We start from the raw sequence: 14,520 nt of genomic DNA, 5'->3' as shown, positions 1-14,520 counted from the left end.
TGTGAAGCAACTGTGATAACCACTGTGCTACCGTGCTGCCCTGGACGTTGGTGCTGTACTTTTACAAGAAAACAACAAAGGCCGATTGGTTATTTTCCCAGAAAACAAAATTTTCATCAAAAGAAATATTCAACCATTGAGAAGGAGACATTGAGTTTGGTAATGGCATTAAAAAGAAAAACCATAATCCATTGAAGTGTAAAGATTGAAAGGCAAGACTGTTTAGATGGAGTTTATTGCTATAACCATTTAACTTATAAATTATACATGTAGCAGGAATTGAAAACGTACTTGCAGATGCTTTATCATGACTGTGAGGTACAAGAAGGATGGAAGTTGGAAATGAAAGACTGAAATGGAATATTTAAATATTCATGCATAAATATGATGAGATATGTATCATATAGTGTGATAGTACTGTTTAGTAATGAGTAGGGTTCCATGTTGAAAAGGCTTTGGAAAATGAATCCATCTTTTCATATTGCTGGTTCTTTTTTTTTAAGGTGAAGGTGTGATGAATGTAAGAAATTGTTATATATATTTGGCTGGCTTCTCAGTTTCAGAGACTAAGTGCTGACGCCGGGTCAGAATCGGTGACGTTCTACAACCACGAAAGCAGCGGTGTTCCCAAGCAATTCAGGATCCGTTAATGGGTTAACACCGGTACCATGTGGAACACGAGCGATTCCAATGAAAATTGGTGTCTGATTGGCCGGGGCCGAGATTGACACTTGAGAGGCTGACAAGCTGCATTCCCGACACACACTCATTCCAGACAAAAAGCTGGCAGCCCAAAGTGCGGCAGCCCGGGTCACAGATGCGGAACTCGAGACTCTGCTGGATGCCGTGGAGGAGAAGTGGGGTACCCTGTTCCCCAGGGTGGGAAGGAGGCTGCCCCAACCGCCGTGCGCAGGTGGCAGAAGCCATGAGCACTATGGGCCCCAAGTCCAGGACTGGCCAGCAGTGTTGCAAGAAGCTGAATGACCTGGAGGTGGTCAAGGTGAGTAGCCAGTATCGTTCCCCCCGGCACCAACCCAGTTCCACACACCCGTAAACCGCCCCCCCCCCCCCCCCACCCGGAGGGTGAACAAACCCCACCTGACAGCAGACTGCTCACCATGGTCGGGTGCCTTGTTCACAAAGGCCACCAGCTGCCCACTCCCTGTGCTGCCCGACTGCCTAACACTGTGCATTTGCTGTTTCTCTCCCCCCGCCCCAGGAGAAGGTGGCACACAACTGCAGGAAAGAGAGAAGACTTGAGGGACCCCGCCAGACTTGTGGCCCCTCACTGTGGTGCGATGGGTACTGGATTTGGTTGGTGGGCCTGGGGAGAGGGCAGTCGCCGAGGTGGAGGGTGCCATCGGGGAACCAAGTGAGCCTCTGCTGAGTTGCAGTGTTCCCATGGCACGCGTGGCACAACGCTGACACCACCCGTATTCAACCCCACCACCCCACACCCCCACAGCACCCCACCACCCCAACCCTAGCACCTCACCATCACCAACCATCCCAACCCCCCCCCCCCCCCCCCCTCCCCCCCCCCCTGCACCAACCAACCCGCGATCCAACCATGTGTCACATCTTGTGCCTTGCAGGATCACCTGGTGACGAGGTGGGCCCTTCTGTTGTCCTCCACCCCTGACAACAACCCGAGGACACAGCAAGACAAGAGTGGGCCTCAAGGGATGGCAGCACCTGGTGATTGGGAACCTCTGAGAGCCTGCTGCAGCCTCGCATCCTTCTGCTGCGCAATATTGTGGAGGATGCAGCAGGCCCCCACGATGTGGAAGAGGCTCCTAGCACTGTGCTGGATCACAGCCCTGGTCACAGCAAGGGCGTCATTGTAATGGGTCTTCGCATTGGTCTGTAGCCTCCGTCTGGATAGGCAACATCAGTCATTATTTTTTTTTAATTTAGAGTACTCAATTATTTATTTATTTCTGAATTAAGGGGCAATTTAGCGTGGCCAATCCACCTAACCTGCATATCTTTGTGTTGTGGGGGTGAAACCCATGCCGACATGGGGACAATGTGCAAACTCCACACAGACAGTGACCCAGGGCCGGGAGTTGAAGTCGGGTCCTCAGCGCCGTAGTCCCAGTGCTAACCACTGTGCCGTATGCTGCCCAGCATCATCAGTCACGACTGCAGCAGATAACCCCTGTCTCCCAAGGGCCAACCCCTCACCCGGGAGTGTGCCTCGAAGGTGTCAGGAACAGTCAAGTGTGCCAGGATGAATGTGTCGTGCACACTGCTCGGGTATCGGGCGCAGAAGTGCATGATGCGCATATTGTGGTCACACACCACCTGCACGTTTATCAAGTGGAACCCCTTTCAGGCTCAAAGGGAGACATACATCCCATCGATCACCCACTGAACCTGTGGCATCCCGCCGATTGCGGTGAACCCCGCTGCCCGAGTATCCTGGTGGGCTCAGTCCACATTGAACCAGATATATTAGGGGGTGGTTTAGCACAGTGGGCTAAACAGCTGGCTTGTAATGCAGAACAAGGTTAGCAGCATGGGTTCAATTCCTGTACCGGCCTCCCCGAACAGGCGCCGGAGTGTGGCGACTAGGGGCTTTTCACAGTAACTTCATTGAAGCCTACTTGTGACAATAAGCGATTATTATTATTATTATTATTATATATTGTGCCAAGTGGGCATATTGGGCTGCCGTGATGGCACGGATCACTTGTGCACTGAGGTCTGCGAGATCCCAGACAGGTCCCCACTCAGTGCCTGGAAGGACCCTGTGACGAAAAGGTTCAGGGCGACCGTCACCTTGACAGCAACTAGGGGTGGGTGTCCTCTCCCATACCCCTGCGGTTCCAGGTGCGCCACAATCTGGCACATATGCCGTATGGTCCCCCTGCATAGCCGGAGTCTTCGGCGACATGCCTGGTCCGGCAGGAGGTGGGAAGGAGACACTGCATGAGGCCTCGTGTGCATGCCAGTGCACTGCAGACACTGCCCCAGCATGTCCCCTTCCCCTCTCCCTCCCGGGGATGTGGTTGGGGGGCTGAGGTGTGGACCCTTGCGGCCGGTATCACTCCACGAGCCACGGTGGACAGTCAGTAAGGTGCGTAGCAAGGTCGCTACCTTGCCAGGCCGCAGCAATGGCAGTCCGTGCCTGGGCACCCCTGTTTGGTGGGCAACTGCGATGCCACTTCTCATCCCCTGGTTACTCCCCACAACTCCCACCCAGCCCTAGCAGCCCCCCCCCCCCCCCCCCCCCCCACTGCCCCCCAGCCAGCCCGCCATGCCAGCGCAGGATCAGCAGCTCATGGTCACATATCTGGGAACATGACCTACCTCGGCTCTCTCCATCAGCAACCACTGTGCCTGTTTCCTGGTTTTTAAAATTACAAGTTAACCTCGCTATCGGTAATTCCTCCTGGAAGAGAAGGAACATCGCAAGAGCCCTGGTGAATATCGGGACTGGCCTGTTAATGATAGGCCAATGGCATTTACTGCTCGTGCAGCATAGAATGCATATATGCTGGTGTAGAGACACCGGACGATGCGTCGGACGCCCAACTCTTACCTCAATTTCGGCTGACGCATGATTCTCCACCCAATCACTTTTCCTGATTCCGATGTCGGCTGACAGAGAATCCCGCCTATTGTATTTTATATCTGTTGCAGTCATGTTATTGAAAGCTGGGTTAAGGTATATATGTTTTGCAGAAATATTATTGAAGAACCTAGGTTAAGGTCCCCAGATTGTGTGTCTGCTAAAGCTGTAATTAGGAAGTCAGAAAAGTGAGGTGATCATTCATTCAAACAATTTACTTATTTACAGAGAAATGGGTAATGGAACTTTGTTTTGGTTGCTGGAGATTCCCTGGATAGCAGATGACTTATTGGGATTCTATTTAGTCCCAGCAAAGCAGGTGATGGAACATCGTAGTGGGTTACAGATGATGTCATTGATGGGAGGAACCAGTTTTGTAGTCTGTTACAAGATTTTAAGTTAAACAGCAGTTTGCCATATGATATGAGCCTGACAAGACAGAAGTATTGTTCCTGATAGGCTCTCTCTCCAAAGATCTGCACAGAGTAACATTATTTATAAGTGCCATTTGAACTGTGTTGGGTTGCTGAATTTGAGTTAGTAGCAGGTTAGTTGCTAGGGCGCGATTCTCCCAGCCCCGCACTGGGCCGGAGAATCACTGCAACTGTGCCACGCCGCCCTGACGCCGGTGCGCGATTCTCTGAGGTGCGCAGAATCGGCGCCATTTGCGCCGGCGCATTTGACACGACGCTGGTCGCGGGCCACTGTCCACGGCGTGGCCGCTGATTCTCCGGCCTGGGTGGGCCGAGCGGCCGTGCGGAAAAAGCAGAGTCCAGGGTGGCTTTCACCCCTGATCGCTGCCGGTGGGAACTCTGCGCGAAGGGTCGGGGGGCGGCCTGTGGGGGGTGGGGGGGGGGGGGGGAGAGGGGGCTCTGCCCCCGGGGGGGCCTCCGATGGGGTCTGGCCCACGATCGGGGCCCACTGATCGGCGGGCCGGCCTCTACCCCCCCCCCCCCGGGCCTACTTTGTTGCGATCTGGGGGTGTCACAGTTATTATGGGTTATTTTGTTGCATTTCATTGTTTGTCGTTATGTTTTATATTTTCTGTAAAAAATTCCAATAAAAATTATATTAAAAAAAAGTTTCTCCTTGTGTTTTAGAACTGCTTAACTGCAGAGCTATTCAGTGGGATTCTCCATCGGCGAGTTCCTCCACTTCACAACAGTGCTTCAAACGTTCATGGAACAGATGGGAGGGTGGACCGTGGAGAATCCTGCATCCACATGATTGAGAATTCTTGTTTTTCTCACGTAAGGTCTACTCAAGAATAAGTCTCTGCTCCTGGGGTTCAGAAAAGCGGAATATTTGGGGATTGCGATCTCGGACCTCGCTCCACATTTTGTAGACCTTGAGCTAGAGACAGATCCCATCCTGCGGGCTCCATGGAGATTAGATGCGGTATTACTGGCTGAAAAGAGTTTCTGCCATTGCATAGCTGTGGCCATTGTGGAGTACATTAGGTTTAATAGCAATGGATCGCTCTATAGAACATAGAACATAGAACAGTACAGCACAGAACAGGCCCTTCGTCCCTCAATGTTGTGCCGAGCCATGATCACCCTACTCAAACCCACGTATCCACCCTATACCCGTAACCCAACAACCCCCCCTTAACCTTACTTTTATTAGGACACTACGGGCAATTTAGCATGGCCAATCCACCTAACCCGCACATCTTTGGACTGTGGGAGGAAACCGGAGCACCCGGAGGAAACCCACGCACACAGGGGGAGGACGTGCAGACTCCACACAGACAGTGACCCAGCCGGGAATCGAACCTGGGACCCTGGAGCTGTGAAGCATTTATGCTAACCACCATGCTACCTTGCTGCCCCAACAGATGTGCTCTCTCTCCCTCTACACCATGGGAGGCACTTAAGCCGGTGATAGGAGGAGAGGGGATCTTGTACAAAGCACACTTAGATAGGGCAGTGAGGGAGGAACGGCAGAGTTTGGTAGGGGAGATCCTGGAAACAGACCGCTGCTACTCAGATGCTCCTCCCCGGAGCTGTTTGCAACCAGGAAGCGGATGCAGGTGCAGTTTGACTTGGTATCCACAGGGAAGGCAGTGAAACAGCTTTGACATGTGAGGGGTGTAGGTTATGAGCACGGGGAGAAGGCAGGCCATCTGTTGGCGCTCCTCTCGAGAGATAATGCAGGTCATGAACGCGAGGAGTGGTTTAATGACAACACCGAAGGAAGTCAATGCAACATTTTAGATCTTTCTACAGGAATCTGTACAGGTCGAAGCCGCCGGAGGAGGTGTCAGATGTGGTGGAGTATCTAGATAGGTTATCCTTCCCGAGAGTAGAGGAGAGTGGGGAAGAGATGGAGGCTCCACTAGGCTCGGATGAGATGCTGAGAACGATTGGGTTAATGCAGACGAACAAAGCTCCGGGCCTTGATGAGTATCTCGTTGACTTTTACAAAGATTTTCAGACGGAATATGTTCAACAACGCTTTAGCAGAGGTTACCTGACTGATACATTTGCACAGGCCTCCATCTCCCTTATTTTAAAGAATGGTAATAACCCCACGGAATGAGATTCTTACAGGCCCATTTCACTGCTAACTGTTGGTGCCAACATACCAGTTAAGGTGCTGGCTTTGCGGTTAGAGCCATGGGCGGGATTCTCCGAATCCCCGCTGGGTCAGAGAATCGCCGGGGGCGGCGTGAATCCCACCATCGGTCCGACGCCGGCTGCTGAATTTTCAGGCGCCTGTTTTTGGGCGGCGGCGAGATTCATGCCACGCTGGTCAGGGACTGTTGGCAGCGGCCCCCCCAGCAATTCTCCAGACCCCGATGGACCGAGCGGCCGCCCGTTTTCGGCCAGTCCCACCGGCATGAAATGGACATGGTCCATCACGGCGGGACTTGGCTGGTACTACATCTGCAGGAGTCTTCGGGAAGGGGGGCGCAGGAGGATCCGGCCCCAGGTGGACCCCCATGGTGGCCTGTCCCGCGATCTGGGCCCACCGATCTGTGGGCGGGCCTGTGCCATGGGGGCACTCTTTCCCTCCGCACCGGCCTCTGTAGGGCTCCGCCATGGCTGGAGCGGAGAAGAAACCCCCTGTGCATGTGCAAGAACATGCCGGCGCGCAGGACCACGGCCGGCCTAGCCCGCGGAATTGTGTAGGATTCCGCAACTTCCGGGTGTCCCGACGCTGGAGTGGTTCGCGCCGCTCTTGGCGCCAGTGTCAGACCATCCTGCCGATTGCGGGAGAATCCCGCCCCATGTGTCTCAGATATTGTGGTAGAGGACCAGGTGGGGTTTGTGAAGGGTAGACAGCTGTCCTCTAATATACGATAAGTTCTAAACATTGTCCTCTCGCCTTTTATCCGCCCCTGAGCCGGAGGTGATTATATCTATGGATGCAGTAAAACCATTCGACAGAGTGGAAGGGAAGTACCTCATTGAGGTACTTGGGAGGTTTGGGTTCAGGCAGAAATTTATTTCAGGGGTACAGCTGCTTTGCACAAACCCCATGGCTAGCGTTTGCTCGACAAGCTTGGGATACTTCCCTCTAAACAGGGGTAGAACACGGGGTGCCCATTGTCGTCGCTGCTTTTTGCTCTGGCGATAGAACCTCTGACGATGACTCAGAAGGCTTCCGGGCGGAAGGGAACATAGGGTGTCACTTTATGCTGTTGACCTGCTCCTGTATGTCACAGATCCGATCTCTTCTATAGATGCGATTATGAGCCTGCTAGGGTCTTTGGCTCCTTGTCGGACTATAAGGTAAACCTCAGGAAAAGTGAGTACTTTCCGGTTAATGCCCCAGGGTGGGGAGTCAATCTAGGAGGATTATCCTTCGCCGGGCCAGAGAGAGCTTCTGGTATTTACCTCCGTAGCAAGAACATCCTTCCTCAGATAAGGACACCAAACTGCACACAATACTCCAGGTGTGGCCTCACCAATGCCCTATTCAATTGCAAAATCCCTATTCCTATACTCAACTCCTCTCGCTATGAAGGCCAACATTGTGGGGCAGCACGGTAGCACAAGTGGATAGCACTGTGGCTTCACAGCGCCAGGGTCCCAGGCTCGATTTCCCGCTGGGTCACTGTCTGTGCAGTCTGCACGTTCTCCCCGTGTCTGCATGGGTTTCCTCTGGGTGCTCCAATTTCCTCCCACAGTCCAAAGACGTGCAGGTTAGGTGGATTGGCCATGATAAATTGCCCTTAGTGACCAAAAAGGCTAGGAGGGGTTATTGGGTTACGGGGATAGGGTGGAAGTGAGGGCTTAAGTGGGTTGGTGCTGACTCGATGGGCCAAATGGCCTCCTTCTGCACTGTATGTTCTAACATACCATTTGCTTTATTTGCTGCCTGCTGTACCTGCGCGCTTACTTTTCACGACTGATGCACGAGGACACCAAGGTCTCGCTAAGTATCCACCTCTTTCAATTTAATTCAAATAATAATCTGCCTTCCTATTTTTGCTACCGAAGCGGATAACCTCATATTTATCCACATTGTTCTGCATCTGCCATCTGTAAAAGAGGTGAACTAATCAGTAAACAAGGAAGGTGGATGGAGAATCATGTAGTGGTTCTACCATCATACCTATCACCAACAACCAGAAAGTTCATGGCGCCAATGATGTGCCATCCTCTGATTCTGAAAGTAAAGAACAATTGAAATCTGAAAGGCACAAATTGTTTCAGTTTATATTACCAAATCGAGATAAGGACTGTGATTATGAAAACTCGAATGAGGTATAAACTGTAACGCAAAGAATGGTGCATACAAAGGCAACCAACTCTGAGAGGATTGAACTCTCAGAAGCACTTGTTGCTGAAGGTGGCCATGCGAAGGACAAGAGAGAATTTACTGGTTAAAAATGAACCAAATGTTCTCTCAGCCTTGACAATACTGCTTGCAGTTTTGTTGTAGAAGATCCTTGAAATTTGGTTAAGCATTCATTGGACAATCAGAAAAGACTGACTGCATTTCATGGGAGACAGAAAGAGTATAGGCAGAGTTGGAGGGAAATGCCAGGGGGCATTCAGTTAGCTACGCATGGTACATAAGAAACTCTGAACCAATAAAATCAAATCCATCTCAACTAAAAGAGTAGAGAGTGGCTCAGTTGGAGACTGAAATCCAATGCATATTGGACATGATGGAGTGACAAGCGAAAGTGCCGTGGTTCCCAGAACGGTAAGTAGAGTTTGAGAGATTAAGGTTAGTGGACGAACTGATGCTGGCTGCTCCGGACTTTTTCAGACAATTTAAAATGGCCAAAGATGCCAGTGATCTGGGGGTAGGGGCTGTGCTATCACCAGATGACAATGCGCAATACAGAGGCCAGTGGGGTATTTTCTGGAAGAAACTAAATTCATGCCAGAGAAAGTATTCCACAAGTGAAAAGGGACTCTTAGCCTTGCTGCTAGCCCTTCCTTGAAGTATATGTCCGACATGATAAAAAACAAAGCTTAGTTTACAAAGACCACAGTCCACTTGCATTTATACAGGAGTTCAAAATCCGGAACGCAAGGATTTTCCATTGGAGTTTATTGTTACAACAGTTCAATGTTAAAATTGCAAATATTCCCGGAAAGGATAACATGATTGTAGATGCTTTGTCACACATATAAGGGTTGTCTAGTTACCAATGTAGAGACTGGGAAGGAAATCTGTACACTGGGGATGGATATGTGTTTCTGATTAATGTCTTGCATACCTCATAAGGAAACGTCTATGCCGTGAAATTTCATTATTTTAGGGGAGGGGGTTTGTAAGGGTCTTTCCTGTTTGTTTTTATTTATTCCTGTTAATTCCCTTATTTGCCTTTCTTTTATTTTTGCCATAACACTTTTGATCCATGGATGACTTGTGGACATGTGTCTTTAAGACAGCCTGCATTTTTAATTCAGTAAGAAGTCTTACAACACCAGGTTAAAGTCCAACAGGTTTGTTTCAAACACGAGCTTTCGGAGCACGGCTCCTTCTTCAGGTGAATGGTAGAGGATGGGACAGTTAAAGTGGGCAGTAGGTATTAGCTTGTCATTATCAAGTTGTATTTATTCATATTTAATGATAGTTCTTGGTATAAATAAACAGTAATATGTGTTTCAACTTACAAACCTGGTGACGGTAATTATTGGGCAGTTAAGGGCCAAAGACTTCCGGAATGTTTTAGAAGAATCATTGGCTCATTCACTTGTGTTGTGAGTTTGAGATGAGTGGGGCTGGAATTGACCGCGTATTTTCCCAGGATATCGTGACAAAAAGGAAATAAGGAAATCAAAGAGAGGGCTTGAAAAATGATTAGCAAATAAAGTTGAAGACAACCTAAAAACGTTTTGCCATGTTATATCAATGGTAAAAGGCTAGTTAAGGAAAAAGTAGGACCTTTCAGAGATGAAGATGGAAAATTGAATGTAGATGCAGAGGCTGTGGGTTTTAAATGAATATTTTGTCTCCGTGTTTACAAAGGAAAGGGGTATGCAGATGTAGTAGTCCAGGAGGAACACTGTGGGATATCGGATGGGATCACCATAAAGAGAGAGGAAGGACTTGAAGGGTTAGAAGCTTTGAAAGTTGATAAGTTGCCAGGGCCAGATGGATTGTTTACGAGGCTGAAGAGGGTCAGGGAGGAGACAGCAGATGCTCTGAGGATGATTTTCCAATCCTCACCCAACACAGGAAGGTAGCAGAGGACTGGAGAAATGCAAACGTGGTTCCATTGTTTAAAAAGGAATTGAAGGAAATATCAAACAATTATAGGCCAGTTAGTCTTAAATTGGTGATGGGCAAATTAGTAGAATCAATCCTAAGAGATAGGATTAACTGTCACATAGAAAGGCAGGGATAGTCATCATAGATATATTAAAGGAAGGTTTTGCCTCACAAATTTGATTGAATTCTTTGAGATAGTGACAAGAAGGGTTAATGAAGGTAACGCAGTGGATTGTGTGTACATGAATTTTAGCAAGGCATTTGACATTTAGAGTTTAGAACAGTACAGCACAGAACAGGCCCTTCGGCCCTCGATGTTGTGCCGAGCAATGATCACCCTACTTAAACCCACGTAACCCGTATACCCGTAACCCAACAATCCCCCCATTAACCTTACACTACGGGCAATTTAGCATGGCCAATCCACCTAACCCGCACATCTTTTGGACTATGGGAGGAAACCGGAGCACCCGGAGGAAACCCACGCACACACGGGGAGGACGTGCAGACTCCACACAGACAGTGACCCAGCCGGGAATCGAACCTGGGACCCTGGAGCTGTGAAGCATTGATGCTAACCACCATGCTACCGTGAGGCCCCATGATTGGTCAAATAAGTAAAAGCCAATGGGATACAGGGTAATGTGGCAAACTGGATAAAATGTTGGTTTAGTAATGGTCGATGGATGCGCTTGTGAATGGAAAGTTGTTTCAAGTGGTGTTCCAAAGGGCTTAATGTTGGGACCTTTACTGTTTGTGTTATATATTAATGATTTTGATGTGAACGTAGGGGGCATGATTGGGAAACACTGTAGAGGATATTAATAATCTTCAAAAGGATATAGATGGGTTGATGGAGTAGGTGATAAAGTGGCAGATGGATTTTAACAGAAGTGCTAGGTCATGCATTTGGGGAGGTCAAACAGTTATAGGAAGGACATAATAAATGGGAATATATGAAGAGGGGTAGATGAAGTGAGTGATCTTGGTGTACAAATACACAGGTCCCTAAAGGTAGCAGTGCAAGTAGACAAGGTTTTAAAGAAAGTATATGGAATGCTCTCCTTCTTTGGCAGAGGTATAGAATATAATGTTGGAATTGATAAAACACTGGTGAGGCCACAACTGGAGTATTATGCGTGGTTCTCGTCACTACATTACAAGAAGGACATTATTGCTCTGGAGAGAGTAGAGGTTTACAAGATGGTTGAGAGTTGACTTAATCGAGATGCACAAAATTATGAGGGGAAGAGATAGAGTGCACAGGATAAAATTGTTTCCCCTGGTGGAGAATTCAAGAACCAGGGGACATAGATTCAAGGTAAGTGGCAGAAGATGCAGAGGGGACATGAGGAAGAACCTTTTTACACAGCGGGTAGTGGGTGTCTCAAATTCACTGACCTAGTTGGTGGTGGAGGCAGAGACCCTAAACTCTTTTTAAAAGTATCTAGATCTACACCTTAATTGCTGTAAGATACAGGATTGGGTGCAGGAAGGTGGGATTAGAAAGGGCACCTGGGTGTCCTCGGCATGGTATGGACAGGATGGGCTGAATGGCCTCCTTCTGTGCAGCAACTTTTCTATGGTTCTATGATTCTAGTTTTAGTTTGTGAATTCAGTCAAATCATGCAGGATCAGTCAGTTCTTACCTCCATTGGATAGACAATACTCTGAGCTGTAACTCCAGCGAGAGACCCTGCGATGAAACGTTGATGGAGGTCCAACTTGGAGTGGCCATCACTAAACCATTTCTTATACTGTTCAGAAACACACAGGAAGAGAATACAATCACTACAATCACACTTCTTCATTTCATTTAGTAACTTTGAATGATTTCCTGTTAATTTTATGAAGGCTAGAGATACAACTAGTTTGTACGAGCATAAGCTACTGGTCAGTTGCAGTAATTAACATATGGCTTCATTATTTAAAAAAAACAGCAAAGAAGACAGAAAGAGAGTGCCATATTCTCCAGAGATTAGCGCAGTACGATAGTGTATTTCTGAACAGTACGCTGGAGTGGAACTGCACCAAATGGATTGAACCACATCGAATGGTCCCTGCTGAGTGGCCTGGGAAAACACAGTGAGCACAAAACTGACCTCAGTCCCCTTGAGTCAGGGGCCTGTGTTCAGGGAGAGGAAAACTTTGCCCGGGGAATTGCAGCCTCTGGTGGAACAAACAGCAGATTGACCCTCATTATCGACGAGAAACTCTAAAATTCACCACAAAGGAGGTTATCACAGAAATTCTGCAATATAGGGGAGGATTCTCTGTAGCCCGCAGCCGGTAGGGGAGATCCCAATGCAGCAATGAATTCAGGATCAGAGAAAAAATGGGATTTCTCAGGACCCCACTGGCGACAGTATCGAGGTTCGCACCTCGCGTCAGCAGGAGGACACAATTAACCGATTTTTAACATACTAATGGGATGGGCACCGGACTTTCTATGCCTCCATGATTCCTCTGTCCTTTGAATCAGGATTCCCATGGATGTTGATTGGTGCCGGTATCTCCCAGTGTGACTCTGACACGCTGGAGCTCGTGATGGGACAAGTGGATAAGTCTTCAAGGTGGTTGACCTCCAAAGATGATCGGAGGGACACCCTCACCCCGACAATGCAAATCCTGCTCGCCCCATCAGACCCCCATGCCAGATCCCCACCAGAGACCCCAATAACTGAGGCCCCCTCCCAGAGACCACCTAGAGGCCTCCCCGTAACAGCTGCTTGGAAACTAGAAAGCACATCAAAAGCAGCAAAGTGCTCTCACTTTTGCTGTTTCTCTGATGAAAGCACTTAACTGCTTTTTATGAGGTCAAGAGCTGTAAATCATAGCTAGATGTTTATAAACATTGTGGTTAGTTACACAGCAGTGTACTTGAGATGAATTCAAGTGTGATGGGAAATGAAAATTAACAATCCAGACAGTTCGCTGTATGCAATACAAGTTGTCAATCACAGCCTTGTATAAGGAATTTCCCATTGATGAGAATAAAAATCTTTCAGATTAAATATCTGAGGGGGTTAAACCTTGGAGATGTAGTTTTTGTTTTCTAGGAATTTACAGCTGCTGCTTTCTCTGCCTGAGGCAACATGTGTAGGGTACAGGTGAGTTATAAAGTAGCAATTTTTTCAATGTGTGGACTTCTCCCCGGCATCTAGGCAAGGGTCTCTATTATGGGAGGTCTCTGGCGGAGGGGGGGGGGGGGGGCGGGTTGATATGGAGATATCTGGTTGGTGGCTTCGGTATGGGGGTCTCTGGTGAAGGGTCAGTGGGTGGGGTCAGGTTACCCTCGTACAGTTGAGGTGGTGATCCAATAAATCCCGTGGTGGGTGGAATTGCTTTGCGGGGTGGGAGGGGCCACTGGACCTCACTAATTTCAGCACACAATCTGACAGTGGGATTCACAACAGTAAGAAGATCCTTGTCTGCGAGTGCTGTATTTCTGAAACTATAGAGACCAAAATTAATCTACAGTGAAAACCTGGCTGGAAAGCAACGTTTGAAGAAGAGAAAGGTGCAAGAACCAACCGTCTGAAACAAAAACGCTTTTTCCTATTACTTATGGTTTTCACCGCTCCCTCCTCTCTATATTTATCTGTCGTGTGTATGTGGGCGGGATTTAAAGTGGGGAATTAGGTATTAGATAATAGTTAACCAATTGTATTTGCTGCATTTTTCATTACTAATATTTTAAATAAATTACAATGGTGTTTAAACTTACAAACCTGGTGACTGTAACTATGGGGCAGCCAACGGCCAAGCATTTTGGATATTTTTCCAAGAATTATTGGTTAATTCACTTATGTTGTGACTCTGGGTCAAGTGGGGATAGAATTGACCGCACACTGGCACAGTGTGTCGTAAAACCAATAGGGAACACGGTGATAGAAACAGTGATGGACAATACAATAGACAACACGGTGAAAAAAACAGCAATGGAAACTACTACCATATAAAAGGTGCTAGAAACGGCAATGGAGAATAAAACAATAAAGATTACGGTGATGGAAAGAGTGATGGTGAATACAATGATAGAGAACATGGTGATAGAAACAAGGATGGACAATACAACAATCGACAACACAGTAACAGAAACAATGATAGAGAGTACAATGCTAGGTTGATAGAAACAGTGATTGAGAATAAACTAATAGGGAACATGGTGATAGAAAGAGTGATGGATAATACAACAATAGAGAACACAGTGATAGAAAATGTGATCAAAAATACAACAATAGAGAACATGGTGAAAG

At 48.1% G+C, this 14,520-nt stretch overlaps 1 protein-coding gene across 1 annotated transcript in view; it reads right to left on the bottom strand.

Moving 5' to 3' along the window:
* The window catches only part of LOC119974232 (calcium-binding mitochondrial carrier protein SCaMC-2-like), a 37,437-nt gene extending 23,128 nt beyond the window's left edge, over positions 1–14,309 (bottom strand). The window contains exons 1-2 of the mRNA XM_038813000.1: positions 14,268–14,309; positions 11,911–12,018 (exon numbers count right to left, since the gene is read on the bottom strand). Coding sequence (XP_038668928.1) covers positions 11,911–12,018; positions 14,268–14,309 — 150 coding nt within the window. The remainder of the gene's footprint in view (positions 1–11,910; positions 12,019–14,267) is intronic.
* Between the last annotated feature and the right edge of the window lie 211 nt (positions 14,310–14,520).

Source organism: Scyliorhinus canicula, chromosome 12 (assembly GCF_902713615.1).
Source record: "Scyliorhinus canicula chromosome 12, sScyCan1.1, whole genome shotgun sequence".
Taxonomy (NCBI): domain Eukaryota; kingdom Metazoa; phylum Chordata; class Chondrichthyes; order Carcharhiniformes; family Scyliorhinidae; genus Scyliorhinus; species Scyliorhinus canicula.
This window is presented reverse-complemented; position numbering and strand designations above follow the sequence as displayed.